Source organism: Coregonus lavaretus, assembly GCF_964263955.1.
Source record: "Coregonus lavaretus genome assembly, contig: HAP1_SCAFFOLD_241, whole genome shotgun sequence".
Lineage (NCBI taxonomy): Eukaryota > Metazoa > Chordata > Actinopteri > Salmoniformes > Salmonidae > Coregonus > Coregonus lavaretus.
The window spans coordinates 311,037-329,591 of record NW_028158987.1 but is presented as its reverse complement, the minus strand read 5'-3'; the positions used below and the strand labels follow the sequence as shown (position 1 = coordinate 329,591).

Genomic DNA, 18,555 nt, shown 5'->3' with positions numbered 1-18,555 from the left:
CAACTTTGTCCATTAGTTACAGCAAACAACAAAAATGTGTCGTCTGCTCTGTTCTTAACCCCCCCAAACAGCAGACCTCACACATACAGTTGAGACCAGCACAGGTTCAAGCTGCAGTGCAGCGCCCCTGGATGGAGAGCATGTTGTGGGGTTAAGGGCCTTGCTCAAGGGCCCAACGAAAGGTGATTGTTTTGAGGACGTGGACCCAGCAGCCCTCCAGGGGTCAGATCAATTACGCCCGTTCTTTCCAGCACCCGGCCCGGGATTCAAACTGGACACTTTTCGGCCACAGGTCCAACGCCTGCCACAGCTCCAACTCATTTGCCGCGAAAACCTGAGTTAATATTCAGAAATAAGCACAAGTTAATCTGCCAAAATGAAGACAAAATGTTATGCAGACATCATTATTATGATAACATACATGCAGTTGTCATCAGCAGCAGCCACAAGAGAGAGAGCATCTGATAGTTCTGGGTAACTGCCAGACTGAGCCAAACATAGATAGTGTGTTAAAAGACATGTAATGATTAACTAGGCTATTGAATCACCAACATTTATTATACATAATTATTATACAGAAATCATTGTCAAAAGCTGAAGAGAAACTGTTGCATGTAGGTCTATATTATTTATGGATTGATCATATAGAAATATAGAAACATTATTTAAACTACTCCAAAGCAATTACATGTGGCGCAGGAACCACTGACTCGCTGCATTATTCTATAGTATTATCAAGACACCTGCTGTTAACTCTTAACTGGTTAGGACAGCTCATGAGGTGTCCTAAATATCTACCGACTAGGTGGGACTAGAGGCTTCATGCATAGCTTTAATTTATACCCATAAGTGTAAAATGTCTTTCTTCTCAGCACTTATACGACCAATGTTCTACTCTGAGACACTTTGTTATTAAAAAACTTTGAATGTTTGTTTTACATATAAAAATAAATAAATGAATATTACTAATGTAAGCCAGTGTAAAGACTGGGTTATGTATGCACTCACTAACTGTAAGTCGCTCTGGATAAGAGCGTCTGCTAAGTGATTAAAATGTAAATGTATTGTGTTGCTCTGCTCATGTCCGCGTTCTGGAACTGTCCACGTCCACGCCCAGAACTGTCCGCGTCCACGTACGGTTTGGCGCCAAGCATATTGTCCAGTTACGCGCTGAGTGGACTGAGGTGATGTTGGGGAACAACGACAGAGTTCGTTACAGTGTTGAGACGCCGAAGTTTATTGTTCAATTAGCTTTTTTGCATAATGGTCAGTGACAGTATGAGTGTAGCCAGATCCTTTTCACTCGTAGCCAGATCCTTTTCACTCGCTATCCTTGTTTCATCTTGTGGTTCACCGGATTCGTCATCATCCTCGAGGGACAGACGAACGACCTGCTAGCTAGCCAAGTTAGTCGGTACAGCTAGCTAAGCTAGCTACCACTACATCATCACCGGCTGCCTGCTTTTCTTGTGGACCGATGGAGCTCCCGGGTTGTTTCTTCCACCTGTTAAATACGGTGGAGGGCTTCTCCCTCTCTCGTTGACGGATGCTGGCTACCTACCATCCCTCTGTCCGGTTCTCCTCTTCACTAGATGGACGGTAACTTTAGTGTTTAACCCCTCTGTGTCCAAGGACTGAACTTTTTGAATATTATTTTCTATGCGCCTCAAGTTACATTTTTTACAAAGTTTATTTCTGATAAAATTAGTTCATTGCATCCGCCATGGAGCCCAGTTTCATAATATTACCTTCTGTCCCTGGTTATGAAGTGTCAAAGTCGCGTCAATTCAAATCTGGTATTAGGAACAAAAGAGGTCAACACGACTTCTAAGGTATACTAGTTATTTTAATTAATGCAAAAACCTTCAATGGTAAATATGATGTTTCGTATATACAGGCTCTTTGAAATACCTCGCAGGGCATTATCAGAGAACTAAAAGACATTGTTCCAGATCCAATACTCAAATACTCTGACAGAGGGAATTTCCCACTTCTCTGCTGGCCAATCAGAGTAAAGAACTGAGTGTGGTTTAAACTCTACTCAGCCAATCCGTTGGTATAGGGGTTGGTCCCATCTCCTCGGCGCCATTTGTTGCACACTTCAGCCAGGCACAAGTTTATCATAACAACCTGTCATAGTGAGAAGAGCCAGCTCCCTTAGACATCATTCCTACGTCCAAGGAAGGTTCACAGATCACAAAGAACCAGTATAGTCTAGCATTTGAAGACACAATCCTTATCTTATTTTACCCCCTAAAACAGCTCTTCACATCAATCACAGCCTTGCCAGGTGTCACAACCTACATTAGCCCAGTCAAGAATGCATTCTTTCTAAGTTAGTCATCCCATCAATTTAGGAGAATAATAAATCCCCAATAGAAGTAATCGCGAAAAAACAGGCATTATGTTTTGGCATTTTTCACCCTGCCAGCTCCTATAACGATATTATAACCGCGATTGATAATAGACAGTTCTGTGCAGCCGTCTTCATCAACCTGGCCAAGGCTTTCGACTCTGTCAACCACCGCATTCTTATTGGCAGACTAAATAGCCTTGGTTTCTCAAATGACTGCCTCACCTGGCTCACCAACTACTTCTCAGATAGAGTTCAGTGTGTCAAATCGGAGGGCCTGTTGTCTGGACCTATGGCAGTCTCTATGGGGGTGCCACAGGGTTCAATTCTTGGGCCGACACTTTTCTCCGTGTATATCAATGATGTCGCTCTTGCTGCTGGTGACTGTCAGATCCACCTCTACGCAGACGACACCATTTTGTATACATCTGGCCCTTCATTGGACACTGTGTTAACAAACCTCCAAACGAGCTTCAATGCCATACAACACTCCTTCAGTAGCCTCCAACTGCTCTTAAACACTAGTAAAACTAAATGCATGCTTTTCAATCGAACGCTGCTGGCACCCGCCCACCCGACTAGAATCACCACTCTCGACGGGTCTGACCTAGAGTATGTGGACAACTACAAATACCTAGGTGTCTGGTTAGACTGTAAACTCAACTTCCAGACTCACATAAAGAATCTCCAATCCAAAGTTAAATCTAGAATCGGCTTCCTATTTCGCAACAAAGCCTCCTTCACTCATGCTGCCAAACATGCCCTATCCTACCGATCCTTGACTTCGGCGATGTAATTTACAAAATAGCCTCCAACACTCTACTCAGCAAATTGGATGTAGTCTATCACAGTGCCATCCGTTTTGTCTCCAAAGCCCCATACACTACCCACCACTGTGACCTATACGCTCTTGTTGGCTGGTCCTCACTACATGTTCGTCGTCAAACCCACTGGCTCCAGGCCATCTATAAATCACTGCTAGGCAAATCCCCGCCTTATCTTAGCTCATTGGTCACCATAGCAGCACCCACCCGTAGTCTGCGCTCCAGCAGATATATCTCACTGGTCATTCCCAAAGTCAACACCTCCTTTGGCCGCCATTCCTTCCAGTTCTCTGCTGCCAAGGACTGGAACGAATTGCAAAAATCTCTGTAGCTGGAGACTCTTATCTCCCTCAATAACTTTAAGCATCAGTTGTCAGAGCACCTTACCGATCACTGCACCTGTACACAGCCCATCTGAAATTAGCCCACCCAACTACCTCATCCCTATATTGTTATTTATTTTGCTCTTTTGCACCCCAGTATCTCTATTTGCACATCATCTCTTGCACATCTATCATTCCAGTGTTAATACTATTGTAATTATTTTGCACTATAGCCTATTTATTGCCTTACCTCCATAACTCGCTACATTTGCACACACTGTATATATATATTCTGTTGTATTTTTGACTTTATGTTTTTTACCCCATATGTAACTCTGTGTTGTTTTTATTGCACTGCTTTGCTTTATCTTGGCCAGGTCGCAGTTGTAAATGAGAACCTGTTCTCAACTGGCTTACCTGGTTAAATAAAGGTGAAATAAAAAAAAATAAAAAATTAGTTCTACTGTAGGTTTACCTCAGGTAACTTATTATTAACAAGGTTACGGTTACTTGGTGAGCACGCTCAATGTTAACCTGAGTACATGTTGTGGTGAGCCACAGTCTAAGAGGTGTTGTCTGGCGCAAAGCCATCAAACGTTAAACATTTTCTGGTCATGGTTAAACATATTTGTTTTAAGAAAAAAGTGTACAATCTAAACAAAACGCATGTCCCTGTCCTCTTTTTCAAGATGTGGCAGATTTAAACAGCCAGAATACATTTTTTTATTAAGAAATAACAATTTTTCTGATGACTTGTTGTTTCTAAATGGCTGCTGGGTAATTTGATATGCATCGAAATCTTCGTTCATAGGCATCAAATTGACCGAATGCTGCACAGTTTCACTGAGTTGCAAACCAAATGGGTATAATGGGGTGATTGTTGTCTAATCGGGTGGTCTAGCTAATGGATTTGTACATCTGACACAGTTGCTACCTCAGATTATGAGCCTAGCAAGTGTCATATAGCTCAGTTGGTACAGCATGGCGCTTGCAACGCCAGGGTTGTGGGTTCATTTCCCACGGGGGGCCAGTATGAAAATGTATGGACTCACTAACTGTAAGTCGCTCTGGATAAGACCGTCTGCTAAATATGTAAAATGTAAATGTAAAAAATGTAATGAATGAGTTATGTAGTACCCACAGATGGCCAAAGGGAGGCGCAAGAGTGCTATAAACCCATACTGTTTTTTGCCATAAAAACCCTAAACCTAACAATCAATCAAATGTATTGATAAAGCCCTTTTTACACCAGCAGATGTCACGAAGTGCTATACAGAATCTCTTACCCTACTTATAACCTATTTTAGCCGTAACCCCTAATTCTAGTCAGATGCTCGAACCTCAACCCTAGTATACATGCATTTAAAAATAACTAATATATCGATTAAACAACCTCGGAATAGAAAAGACAAGAGTGCGTCTTCCAGCCCACCAATGAATTACATCATGCAACCGTCCCGGTTAGCAAATGTACCTCAACATGCCCCTCGCTTGTGCTAGAAGGCAGAGTGCTCGCTGCTGGTTGATGAATCTGACAATGAATGTACCAGGAAAATACGTTTTTCTCAACCAGAGGTGACTAAATTAATGTTCAGGCTTATTGATAATCGTTATAGTAATCAAGTATAATTTCAAAACATGAGCATTAAACAGGTAATAATAAACATGAATCATCATTATATTATTTCACAGTAATCTGTTAAATGCTTTTTCAGTCGTTCCTCTTGCGTTAGCAGTGTGGAAAGGGACAGTAAAAAGCGTGTGCAGGAGTTTTCCTGTGAGGGGGAGTGGTGGTGTATCCAGGGAGAAAACTAAACTAACCTTCTGAAATGTAATTAATGGTCTTATGCTGCCATCTATTGGAATTATTTAGTAACTGCAGTAGTACTGAATAAAGTATATCCTTACTAAAGTAGTATTTAATTAATTAGTTAATTTTACCACTTACAACCATATAATAACCATTTATAGCATTTAAAAACAATGAAACTGACATAAACCAAAAACACCATACATTTAGTTAACTATATATATATATACTATTTATTTAGATGGGTGACATTATCTGCCAAAGTAACACCACTGTAGATAAAGAAGAGCTCTCCAGTAGGTGAACCAAAACATTCAAAGGTCATTTTCTCAAAATTGAGGTTACAAGTTTATCATCTTTCAAAGCAGAATTACTTTCCCATTGTTCCTCAACTATAGTGTATGATATACCTTTTTCTAGCTGAGTCTCTACTTTTATCCAATGTAAAAACACAATTTCAAATTTTGCTACATAAGATCAAGCCGTTCGGTCACGTTTGACAGAGGCAGATATATATTATTACTGTGTAAAACCTAGCAGTACTACTTATTTCTCTGAGAGTGAGGCAGATATATATATATTATTACTGTGTAAAACCTAGCAGTACTACTTATTTCTCTGAGAGTGAGGCAGATATATAGCATTTTGCAAAAAAACATGATTATTTGTCTCTCTGAAATGAAACCATCAAGTGATAGATTTTAAACAAATACATGTCTGTCATTGAACAATCGCATGCCATGATTAGCTAGTGAAAAAACACAACAATCTCTTTTATAATTTCTTTAAACTATAAAAGCTAATTGACCAACATTTCTGAAAATTGATAAATAGGGTTTTGGAATGAAACTCTTCTTATGTTTCCCCATCTGAGCTCAGAGTAGATGAGAGACGTAACGTTTGTCTCTGTTGTGTTGAAGTCCAATCAAGCAGGAGAGACCAGCCTCCCCTGTACCCAGCTGTGTGTCCATGAAGAGTGACTGGTCTATGCATCAACCTATAGTGTTTAGAGAGGGAGACTTTTCTAGTGAACAAAGGTAAGAAGAACTCATGGGTCACGGTCAGTGAGTTAAACAACACTGTCTCTAGTCATTTCTCCTCTCCCATTTTCCCATTTATTTTTGTTGTTTTCATAATCCATAGGCCAATCCTTTTTTCCATTTTCATAGTCCTGAAACAATATTACACAAACACAACATTCCCTCCCTATGTGTGTGTGTGTGTGTTTGTGTGTGTGTGTGTGTGTGTGTGTGTGTGCACTCCCTGGATGAGGAGATGTAATCTCATGTTTTGTCCACAGAAACCAACAGGAGAGATCAGAGTCAGAGATTCTCAGTGGTCAGTCTTCCCAGAGTCATCAAACAGACCTGGCCTCCATATTCAGTGTATGTGGTCCTGTTATGTACATTTGTTTTTGTTTACCTCAAGTAAAGTTGATCTGTCAATCATTCATTAATTTGTTAATGAGAAAGCATTTAGTCTCTTGCTTAACTTATTGACTTGATTCATTTCAGTTGCTTGAAGACAATATTATGACATTTGTGAAGAACGAGCTGAAGCTGTTCAAGAGGATTCTTAGTCCAGAACTCCCAGAAGGCTTTGAGAGTCAGAAGCAGGATAAGGAAGTGGTGGATGCTGAAGATGAGAAGCAGGAGAGCAGTGCCAGAGAGGGGGCTCTGAAGATCACACTGCACGTCCTGAGGAAAATGAACCAGAAGGAGCTTGCTGACACACTGGAGAAAAGTAAGAGCTGTCTGCCTCATGTTGAATGCTGTTTTAGAACATTTAAAAGCTGTAGCTAAAGTACAGCTAAAGTAGCTGTGTAACTCAATGATATTGTAGCAGCCTTAACGCAACACCTAGTGACCTCATCAAGTAGCAGCAGGGATGTGTTGTGGTGATTAATTTAGACAGAGAGAAGAGGAGAGACAGAGGAGAGAGAGAGAGAGAGAACATTATTAATGCCATCAATAATACCAATAATGATATAAATCAGTCACACCAGTGTGTAATGCATTATGAAAACATTTACAGATTTATACAGACAGTTAAGAGAATAAATGATTATAATTTAAACTTTATAAGACAGTCTTACAATACTGTAGGCATTAAAACAGATGTAATATTAATATCCTCTGTGTTATGTCTTCATTCAGATGAGCTTGCTGTGATTCTTCAACGTGAACTCAAATCTAATCTAAAGAAGAAGTTTCAATGTGTATTTGAGGGGATCGCTAAACAAGGAAACCCAACACTTCTCAATAAGATCTACACAGAGCTCTACATCACAGAGGGTGGAACAGGAGAGGTCAATAATGAACATGAGCTGAGACAGATTGAGACAACAACCAGGAAACAAGCAAGACCAGAGACTGCAATCAAATGTAACGACATCTTCAAACCCTTAACTGGACAAGACAAACGTATCAGAACTGTGCTGACAAAGGGAGTCGCTGGCATCGGAAAAACAGTCTCTGTGCAGAAGTTAATTCTGGACTGGGCTGAAGGAAAAGCAAATCAGGATGTCCAATTTGTATTTTCATTCCCTTTTCGGGAGCTGAATTTGATGAAAAAGGAAAAACACACTTTGATTGAACTTCTCAATCACTTCTCAATGGAAACCAAAGAATCAAGAATCTCCAACTACGACAAGTACAAAGTTCTGTTCATCTTTGATGGTCTGGATGAGTGCCGACTGCCCCTAGACTTCCAGAAGAACAAGATCTGTTGTGACGTCACAGAGTCAACCTCAGTGGATGTTCTGCTGACAAATCTCATCAAGGGAAATCTGCTTCCCTCTGCTCTCCTCTGGATAACTACCCGACCTGCAGCAGCCAATAAGATCCCTTCAGGGTGTGTTGACCAGGTGACAGAGGTACGAGGGTTCAATGACCCACAGAAGGAGGAGTACTTCAAGAAGAGATTCAGTGATGAGGACCTGGCCAGCAGAATCATCTCACACATAAAGACATCAAGGAGCCTCCACATCATGTGCCACATTCCAGTCTTCTGTTGGATTTCTGCAATAGTCCTTGAACACATGTTGAAACATAAGAGAGAAGAGATGCCCAAGACTCTGACTGAGATGTACTCACACCTTGTGGAGTTTCATACCAAACAGAAGAATGAAAAGTATCTTGGGAAAGAAGAGACAGGTCCACACTGGAATAAAGAGAGCATTCTGTCACTGGGAAAACTGGCTTTTCAACAGCTTGTTGAGGGCAATCTGATTTTCTATGAAAAAGACCTGAAAGAGGCTGGCATTGATGTCAATGAAGCATCAGTGTACTCAGGATTGTGCACACAGCTCTTTAAAGAGGAATGTGGGCTGTACCAGGACAAGGTGTACTGCTTCGTGCATCTGAGCATTCAGGAGTTTCTGGCTGCTGTATATGTGTTCCTCTCATTCATCAACAACAATGAGAATCTAATGGATGAATCTCAATCAAAGGCCAGCCACTTTTCTGTGAGGTTCAGACACAAGCGTAAAGTTACTTTCTACAAGAGTGCTGTGGATAAAGCCTTACAAAGTGAGACAGGAAACCTGGACCTTTTCCTCCGCTTCCTTCTGGGCCTCTCACTGGAGTCCAATCAGAAGCACTTACGAGGTCTCCTGACAAAGACAAGAAGCAGCTCAAAGAGCCATGAAAAAACAGTCAAGTACATCAAGGAGAAGATCAGGGAGAATCCCTCTCCAGAGAGGTGCATCAATCTGTTCCACTGTCTGAATGAACTGAATGACCATTCTCTAGTGGAGGAGATCCAAAGATACCTGAGATCAGGAAGTCTCTCAGAAGAAGAACTGTCACCTGCACAGTGGTCAGCTCTGGTCTTTGTGTTGCTGACTTCAGAAAAGGAGCTGGATGTGTTTGACCTGAAGAAATACTCCAGATCAGAGGAAGGTCTTCTGAGGCTGCTGCCAGTGGTCAAAGCCACCAGAGCTGCTCTGTGAGTACATAAAATTACATATAAGAACTAATCATCAGGAAGAAATATTAAGTTTAGAGTAAAATATGTATTATAATATGTCTATAATATTATATTGAAAAACATATTGAATAAATGCATTGATTTTCACATTAGTATAACAATATGACCATACAATTCTAGGAGACGGAAGATGAATCTATATGTTGTTTGAGAGAATAAACCAAATGCATCTGCCATTGTCCTTCTACACTACTGGTGTTAAATTAACAGTTTGTGAAATCATGATGATCTCTCTGTCAGGCTGTCAGGCTGTGGAGTCACAGAGGAAGGCTGTGCTTCTCTGGTCTCAGCTCTGAAGTCAAACCCCTCACACCTGAGAGAACTGGATCTGAGTAACAATGACCTGAAGGATTCAGGAGTGAAGCTGCTCTCTGCTGGACTGGGGGATCCACACTGTAAACTGGAGACTCTGAGGTCAGTATTCCTGTAGTTGATCAACAAGTGATAACTGTTCACCAGATCCACATGTGTTTACCAGGCACACATAGTCCACACCATATGTGTTTGGACAGTGAAGCTTACAGTTTTACATTTGGTGCTATGCTCCAGCATTTTGGATTTGAGATATAATGTTTCATATTAGGTGACAGTACAAAATGTCTCCTTTTATTTGAGGATATTTTCATACATATCTTTGTTACTGTTTAGAGATGAAAACACTTGATGTGTCTAGTTCTCCCATTTGAAAAAGTCGTAATAATTTGGACATATTCACTTATATTGTATTAAAGTAGTCACAAGTTTAGTATTTCGTCCCATATTCCTTACCTGCAGTGATTACATCAAGCTTGTGATTCTACAAACGTGTTGAATGCATTTGCAGTTTGACTTGGTTGTGTTTTGGATAATTTTTTTCCCAATTGAAACTGAATGGTGAATAATGTCCTGTCATTTTGGAGTCACTTCACTTGTATTGTCAGTAAGAATAGAAGATGTTTCTGAACACTTCTACATTCATGTGGATGCTACCATGATTATGAATAATCATTAATGAATCGTGAATGATGATGAATGAGAAAGTTACAGAGGAACAAGGATCATACCCCCTCTGTTATTGGTAATGGTGAGAGGTTAGCATGTTTTGTTGTAGCCTCTGTAACTTTCTCACTCATTATTATTCATGATTCATTCATGATTTTTCTTAATAATGGCATCATCAGGATTAATTTAGTAGTGTTTAGAAACATGTAATCTACCCACTTAGACAGAAAATTAATCAAGTCATCATCCACCATTCAGTTACTATTGGGCAAAACATAACCCAAAACACAACCAAAACAAACTGCAAATGCAACCAACGAGTTTGGGACCAAATACTAAACCTTTGACTACTTTAGTACACTATAAGTGAATTGGTCAGAATACTTTTGATTTCTTCAAATAGGGGGACTAGATACATAAAGTGCTTTCATTTAAAATGTTAGCTTCTCTGTCAAAATAGATATGGTGTGGACTGTATACTCAATACAATCTAAATCTGATACCTCAACGTCTGTATTTTGACTGATACTGCTTTTTAAACTGCTCTGGTCAGTCTACTCAAATATTTGTACTATACATGTTTCTATCTAGAAGCAATAATCTGATAATTTCTAATAATGATACATTCATTTATGAATAGATATGGCAGGTTTCAGGACACTGATGTATCTGAATATGTTGAAAAAATATACTGCCACTATTTTCACCACCAAAGAATAGCAGTGTGGTTTTAATATGATTTGACTCTTTGCAGGCTGTCAGGCTGTCTAGTCACAGAGGAAGGCTGTGCTTCTCTGGTCTCAGCTCTGAAGTCAAACCCCTCACACCTGAGAGAGCTGGACCTGAGCTACAATCACCCAGGAGACTCAGGAGTCAGACTGCTCTCTGCTGGACTGGAGGATCCACACTGCAGACTGGAGAAACTCAAGTATGTAGAGGGTTTATGTCAATGTTCATATCAGACATGTTGGAGTTATCAGGCTAGTTAAGACAAACATTCTGACCACCACTTGGACTAAGTTATATAAAGACTGTGTGTGTGTGTGTGTGTGTGTGTGGATAGTTTGTGACATACTGGACACACAAACACACACACACACACACACACACACACACACACACTGGCCCCACACACACACACAAAAAGGAAGCACACACTGAACACACACACACTGGACACACACACACACACTGGACACACACACACACTTGGACAAAGTTATATGCTGACTGTTTGTGTGTGTGTGTGAGTTCAGGTGTATCCCTCAATGACTGTCTGTACTTCTGCTTACCGCTACAGTGTGGAACATGGTGGAGAGAACACAATGAAACCTGGACTTAGAAAATGTGAGTGTTGACTGCTGTGAAGAATTTGATTCAAGTGAAGTCAAAGTCAAAGACCACCATCATTACTTACTTGGTCATATTAAATATCAGCTGTAGTTCTACAGAAGCACAAATCAGGGACACCAAAGTTTACAAAGAGTTGCTTTGACAATGTGTGTGTGTGTGTGTGTGGCATGTTCCAATGTGTGTTCAGGATGTGTGTGTGTGTGTCCAGTGTGTGTGTGTGTGTGTGTGTGTGTGTGTGTGTGTGTGTGTTCAGTGTAAGTGTGTGTGTGTGTGTGTGTGTGTTCAGGATGTGTATGTGTGTCCAGTGTGTGTGTGTGTGTTTGTGTTTGTTCAGGATGTGTGTGTGTGTGTGTGTGTGTGTGTGTGTGTGTGTGTGTGTGTGTGTGTGTGTGTTCAGGATGTGTGTGTGTGTGTGTGTAATTAATGGGAATACGTGTGTTTTATATTACCATACAGTATAACATATGATCATTCAACAAGTCTCAAGTTACCTTAACTTCTCCTTTTGATACCTAGAAACATCTACATTAAATGAATTAGTGAAAAGTGAGTTAACATTCTAATGTGAATGATGATGATTTCTAATATTGTGTCTGGTTTCATCCATCAGATGTCTGTGATCTCACACTGGACCCAAACACAGTAAACAGATTCCTCTCTCTGTCTGAGGAGAACAGAAAGGTGACATGGAGGAGAGAGAAGCAGCCGTATCCTGATCACCCAGAGAGATTTGAGGACTGGCCTCAGGTGCTGTGTAGAGAGGGTCTGACTGGGCGCTGTTACTGGGAGGTAGAGTGGAGTGGGAGAGGGGTTGGTATAGGAGTGACATATAAAGGAAATGATGACTGTAGGCTTGGATACAATGACGAGTCCTGGAGTCTGTTCTGCTCTGACAACAGTTACTCTGCCTGGCACAATAAGAAGTCCACTACCATAGACGTCCCCTCCTCCGGCTCCCACAGAGTAGGAGTGTATCTGGACTGGCCAGCCGGCACTCTGTCCTTCTACAGAGTCTCCTCTGACACACTGACCCACCTGAACACATTCCACTCCACATTCACTGAGCCCCTCTATCCAGGGTTTAGGGTTTATGGTGACTCCTCAGTGTCCCTGTAAATAATAACCATGGTAACACTGACACACACAGTGGACACACACACACTGGACACAAACACTGGATACACACACACACACACACACACACACACACACACACACACACTGGAAACACACACATACACACACACACACACACTGGACAAACACAAACACTGGACACACTCACACTGGACATACACACACACACACTGGACACACACACACTGTACACACACACAAACACACACACACTGAACACATACACTGGACACACACACACACTGGACACACACACACACACACACACACACACACTAGACACACACACACACTGGACACACACAAACACACACACACACACACTGGACAAACACACACACTGGACAACACACTGGACACACACAAACACACACACACACACACACAATGGACACACAAACACACACACACACACACTGGACAAACACACACACTGGACAACACACTGGACACACACAAACACACACACACACACACAATGGACACACACACACACACACACACACACTGGACAAACACACACACTGGACACACTCACACTGGACATACACACACACGCTGTACACACACACTGGACACACACACACTGTACAAATACACAAACACACACACTGGACACACACACACTGGACACACTCACACTGGACACACACACACTGGACACACACACACACACATACATACACTGGACACACACACACACTAGACACACACACACACACTGGACAAACACACACACTGGACACACTCACACTGGACATACACAAACACACTGGACACACACACAATGGACACACACACACACACACTCTAACATACACTGGACACACACACACAATAGACACACACACACACACTGGACAAACAAAAACACTGGACACACACACACACACACACACACACACACACACACACTCACACTGGACACACACACACTGGACACACTCACACTGGACACACACAAACTGGACACACACACACACACACATACATACACTGGACACACACACACACTACACACACACACACACTGGACACACACACACACTGGACACACTCACACTGGACACATACACTCACATTGGACACACACACACTGGACACACACACACACACACACATACATACACTGGACACACACACACACTAGACACACACACACACACACACACACTGGACAAACACACACACTGGACCCACTCACACTGTACACACACACACACACTGGACACACACACATTGGACACACACACTGGACAAACACACACACTGGACACACTCACACACTGGACACACTCACACACTGGACACACACACACCGGACACACACACACACACTGGACACACACACACACACACTGGACAAACACACACACACACACACACACTGGACAAACACACACACACACACACACACCGGACACATACACACACACACACACACACACACACACACACACACACACACACACACACACACTGGACAAACACACACACACTGGACACACTCACACTAGACACACACACACACACACACACACACACACACTGGACACACACACACACTGGACACACACACTGGACACACACACACACACTAGACACACACACACACTGGACACACACACACACTAGACACACACACACACTGGACACACATACCGGACACACACACACATATACACTGGACACACACACACACTTGACACACACACACATGCACACACACACACACACACACACACTGAACACACACACTGAACACACACACCCACTGGACACACACAAACACACACACACGCACACACACACTGGACACACACAAACACACACATACACACACACACACACACACACACACACTGGACAAACACACACACTGGACACACACACACTGGACAAACTCACACTGGACATACACACACACACACTGGACACACACACACACACACACACTAGACACACACACACACACACAATGTACACAAACACATACACACACTGAACACACACACTGGACACAGACACACACTGGACACACACTCACTGGACACACACACACACACACTGGACACACACACACACACAGACTGGACACACACAAACACACACACACACACACACACACACACACACACACACATATAAACACTGGGGACACACACACACACACAGACTGGACACACACAACACACACACACACACACACACACACACACACACACACACACACACACACACACACACACACACACACACACACTGGACAAACACACACACACTGGACACACTCACACTAGACACACACACACACACACACACTGGACACACACACGCAGGACAAACACACACACACACACACACACCAGACACACACACACACAAACACACTTGGGACACACATAAACACACTAGACACACACACACACACACACTGGACACACACACACACTGAACACACACACACACACACACACACACTGGACACACACACACACACACTGGACACACACACACACACACTGGACACACACTGGACACACACTGGACACACACACACACTGGACATACACACACACACACTGGACACACACACACACACACTGGACACACACACACTGAACACACACACACTGGACACACACACACACACTGGACACACACACACACACACACACACTGGATACACACACACACAGGACACACACACAAAAATACAATTGATACACACACACACACTGGACAAATACACACACACACATACACAGACACACACACACTGGATACACACACACACTGGACACACACACACACACACAAACACACTTGATATACACACACACACTGGACAAACACACACACACACTGGACACACACACACACTGGACACACACACACACACACACTGGACACATTTCCATGTGTTGTATTTTGATGAAAGGAAATCCCATATAGCCTACTGGACAGGACTTTGCTATGGCATCTTCTGTTTGGGTGTCTCAGGTCAGGTCTGAGCAATGATCAGAATGTGTCTCTGTGTCTATTTCCAGCCCTGCCATTTCTACCTGTCCTGATCTAGTGTTTCACACTGACCTCCTCACACCGTCTCACTGTCCATGTCTGCTTTTAACTCCCACCTCTACTTCACTGTGTTATAATGGACCTTATGCTTGTTATGTCACCTCTGGAACCAGTTATCAAACATACTGACCTTTCTGACCCTATCCCATGGCCCTACTTTCTACAACTGAACATTTAAAGTCCTCTATGAGTTTTGTTTTGTGTCCATTTACTTATTTATGTATTTGTTGTATATTGGGGTTGTGCTGCAGAGCATCATGGGGGTTTGTATGTGTTGAGATGATCACGTTCCAGATAAATGGTTGAACTGATTCCTGTCTCCTGTCTCATCATTATTGAATTGTTATACAGACGTGGTTATAAAACCCACGAGACATAACAAAAGATTGGTGATGAGTAAGTCTGAATCTACAGGAACTATTCGGTCTGGAAGAAGTGGGTTTTTACAACTGTTTAAAACTGTTATTTTCTGTGGTACAGAATAGGCTAATGTTAGCACAGTGTATTGATAGCAGAGGCAAGTGCATAGTCGAGCTAGCTAAGAAAGAGAGTTAACCAGTGGTGTAAAGTACTTAAGTAAAAATACTTTAAAGTACTACTTAAGTAGTTTTTTGGGGTATCTGTACTTGACTTTACTATTTATATTTTTGACAACTTTTACTTTTACTTCACTACATTCCTAAAGAAAATAATGTACTTTTTACTCCACACATTTCCCCTGACACCCAAAAGTACTCGTTACATTTTGAATGCTTAGCAGGACAGAAAATGGTCCAATTCACACACTTATCAAGAGAACATCCCTACTGCCTCTGATCTGGCAGACTCACTAAACACAAATGCTTTGTTTGTAAATTGTCTGAGTGTTGGAGTGTGCCTCTGGCTGAACGTAAATTTTAAAAACAAGAAAATCGTCTGGTTTGCTTTATGTAAGGAATTTGAAATAATTTATACTTGTACTTTTACTTTTGATACTTTAGTATATTTTAGCAATTACATTTACTTTTGATACTTAAGTATATATAAAACCAAATACTTTTAGACTTTTACTCAAGTAGTATTTTACTGGGTGACTTTCACTTTTAGTTGAGTCATTTTCTATTAAGGTATCTTTACTTTTACTCAAGTATGACAATTGGGTACTTTTTCCACCACTGGAGTTAACATCGTCATGGACGGCAGAAAAGGACTGGAGACGGACATCGCATAACTTAGTCCAAGTGGTGGTCAGAATGTTTGTCTTAACTAGCCTGATAACTCCAACATGTCTGATATGAACATTGACATAAACCCTCTACATACTTGAGTTTCTCCAGTCTGCAGTGTGGATCCTCCAGTCTAGCAGAGAGCAGTCTGACTCCTGAGTCTCCTGGGTGATTGTAGCTCAGGTCCAGCTCTCTCAGGTGTGAGGGGTTTGACTTCAGAGCTGAGACCAGAGAAGCACAGCCTTCCTCTGTGACTAGACAGCCTGACAGCCTGCAAAGAGTCAAATCATATTAAAACCACACTGCTATTCTTTGGTGGGGAAGAGGGCGGCAGGTAGCTTAGTGGTTAAGAGCGTTGTGCCAGTAACCGAAAGGTTGCTGGTTCTAATCCCTGAGCCGACTAGGTGAAAAATATGTCGATGTGCCCTTGAGCAAGGCACTTAACCCTAATTGCTCCTGTAAGTCGCTCTGGATAAGAGCGTCTGCTAAATGACCAATTTATTTTAAGATATTGGCAGTATATTTTTCAACATTTTCAGTTAATTCAGTGTCCTGAAACCTGCTCTATCTATTCATAAATGGATGTATCATTATTAGAAATGACAAATTATCAAAGTATTGCTTGTAGAGAGAAAAATGTATAGTCCAAATATTTGAGTAGACTGACCAGAGCAGTTTAAAAAGCAGTATCAGTCAAAAGACAGACAGTGAGGTATCAGATTTAGATTGTATTGAGTATACAGTCCACACCATATCTACAGTGCATTCAAAAAGTATTCAGACCCCTTGACTTTTTCCACATTTTGTTAAGTTACAGCCATATTCTAAAATAGATTAAATTAGTTATTTTTCCCCATCAATTTACACACAATACCCCATAATGACAAAGTGAAAACAGGTTTTTAGACATGTTTGCAAATATATAGAAATACCTTATTTACAGAAGTTTTCAGACCCTTTGCTATGAGATTCGAAATTGAGCTCATGTGCATCCTGTTTCCATTGATCATCCCTGAGATGTTTCTACAACTTGATTGGATTCCACCTGTGGTAAATTCAATTGATTGGACATGATTTGGAAAGGCACACACCTGTCTACATAAGGTCCCACAGTTGACAGTAAATGTCAGAGCAAAAACCAAGCCATGAGGTCGAAGGAATTGTCCGTAGAGCTCCGAGACAGGATTGTGCCGAGGGGAAGGGTACCAAAAAATGTCTGCAGCATTGAAGGTCCCCAAGAACACAGTGGCCTCCATCATTCTTAAATGGAATAAGTTTGGAACCACCAAGATTCTTCCTAGAGCTTGCCGCCCGGCCAAACTGAGCCATCGGGAGAGAAGGGCCTTGGTCAGGGAGGTGATCAAGAACCCGATGGTCACTCTGACAGAGCTCCAGAGTTCCTCTGTGGATATGGGAGAACCTTCCAGAAGGACATCTCTGCAGCACTCCACCAATCAGGTCTTTATGGTAGAGTGGCCAGACGGAAGCCACTCCTCAG

At 42.0% G+C, this 18,555-nt stretch overlaps 2 protein-coding genes across 2 annotated transcripts in view; both read left to right on the top strand.

The window, feature by feature from the left end:
* LOC311123395 (ribonuclease inhibitor-like) overlaps positions 1-6,477 on the top strand; it is a gene marked incomplete at its 5' end in the record, with an annotated part of 98,082 nt that extends 91,605 nt beyond the window's left edge. The window contains one exon of the mRNA XM_084197663.1: positions 6,231-6,477. Within this exon, the coding sequence (XP_084053789.1) occupies positions 6,231-6,351 (121 nt within the window). The 3' untranslated portion in view covers positions 6,352-6,477. The remainder of the gene's footprint in view (positions 1-6,230) is intronic.
* Positions 6,478-6,979: 502 nt separating this feature from the next.
* LOC311123396 (NLR family CARD domain-containing protein 3-like) lies at positions 6,980-12,773 on the top strand. The gene is made up of 5 exons (XM_084197664.1): positions 6,980-7,053; positions 7,467-9,258; positions 11,036-11,209; positions 11,582-11,628; positions 12,245-12,773. The coding sequence occupies exons 1-5, from the start codon at positions 7,017-7,019 to the stop codon at positions 12,748-12,750; spliced, it is 2,556 nt and encodes an 851-aa protein (XP_084053790.1). The 5' UTR covers positions 6,980-7,016; the 3' UTR covers positions 12,751-12,773.
* Positions 12,774-18,555: the final 5,782 nt, after the last annotated feature.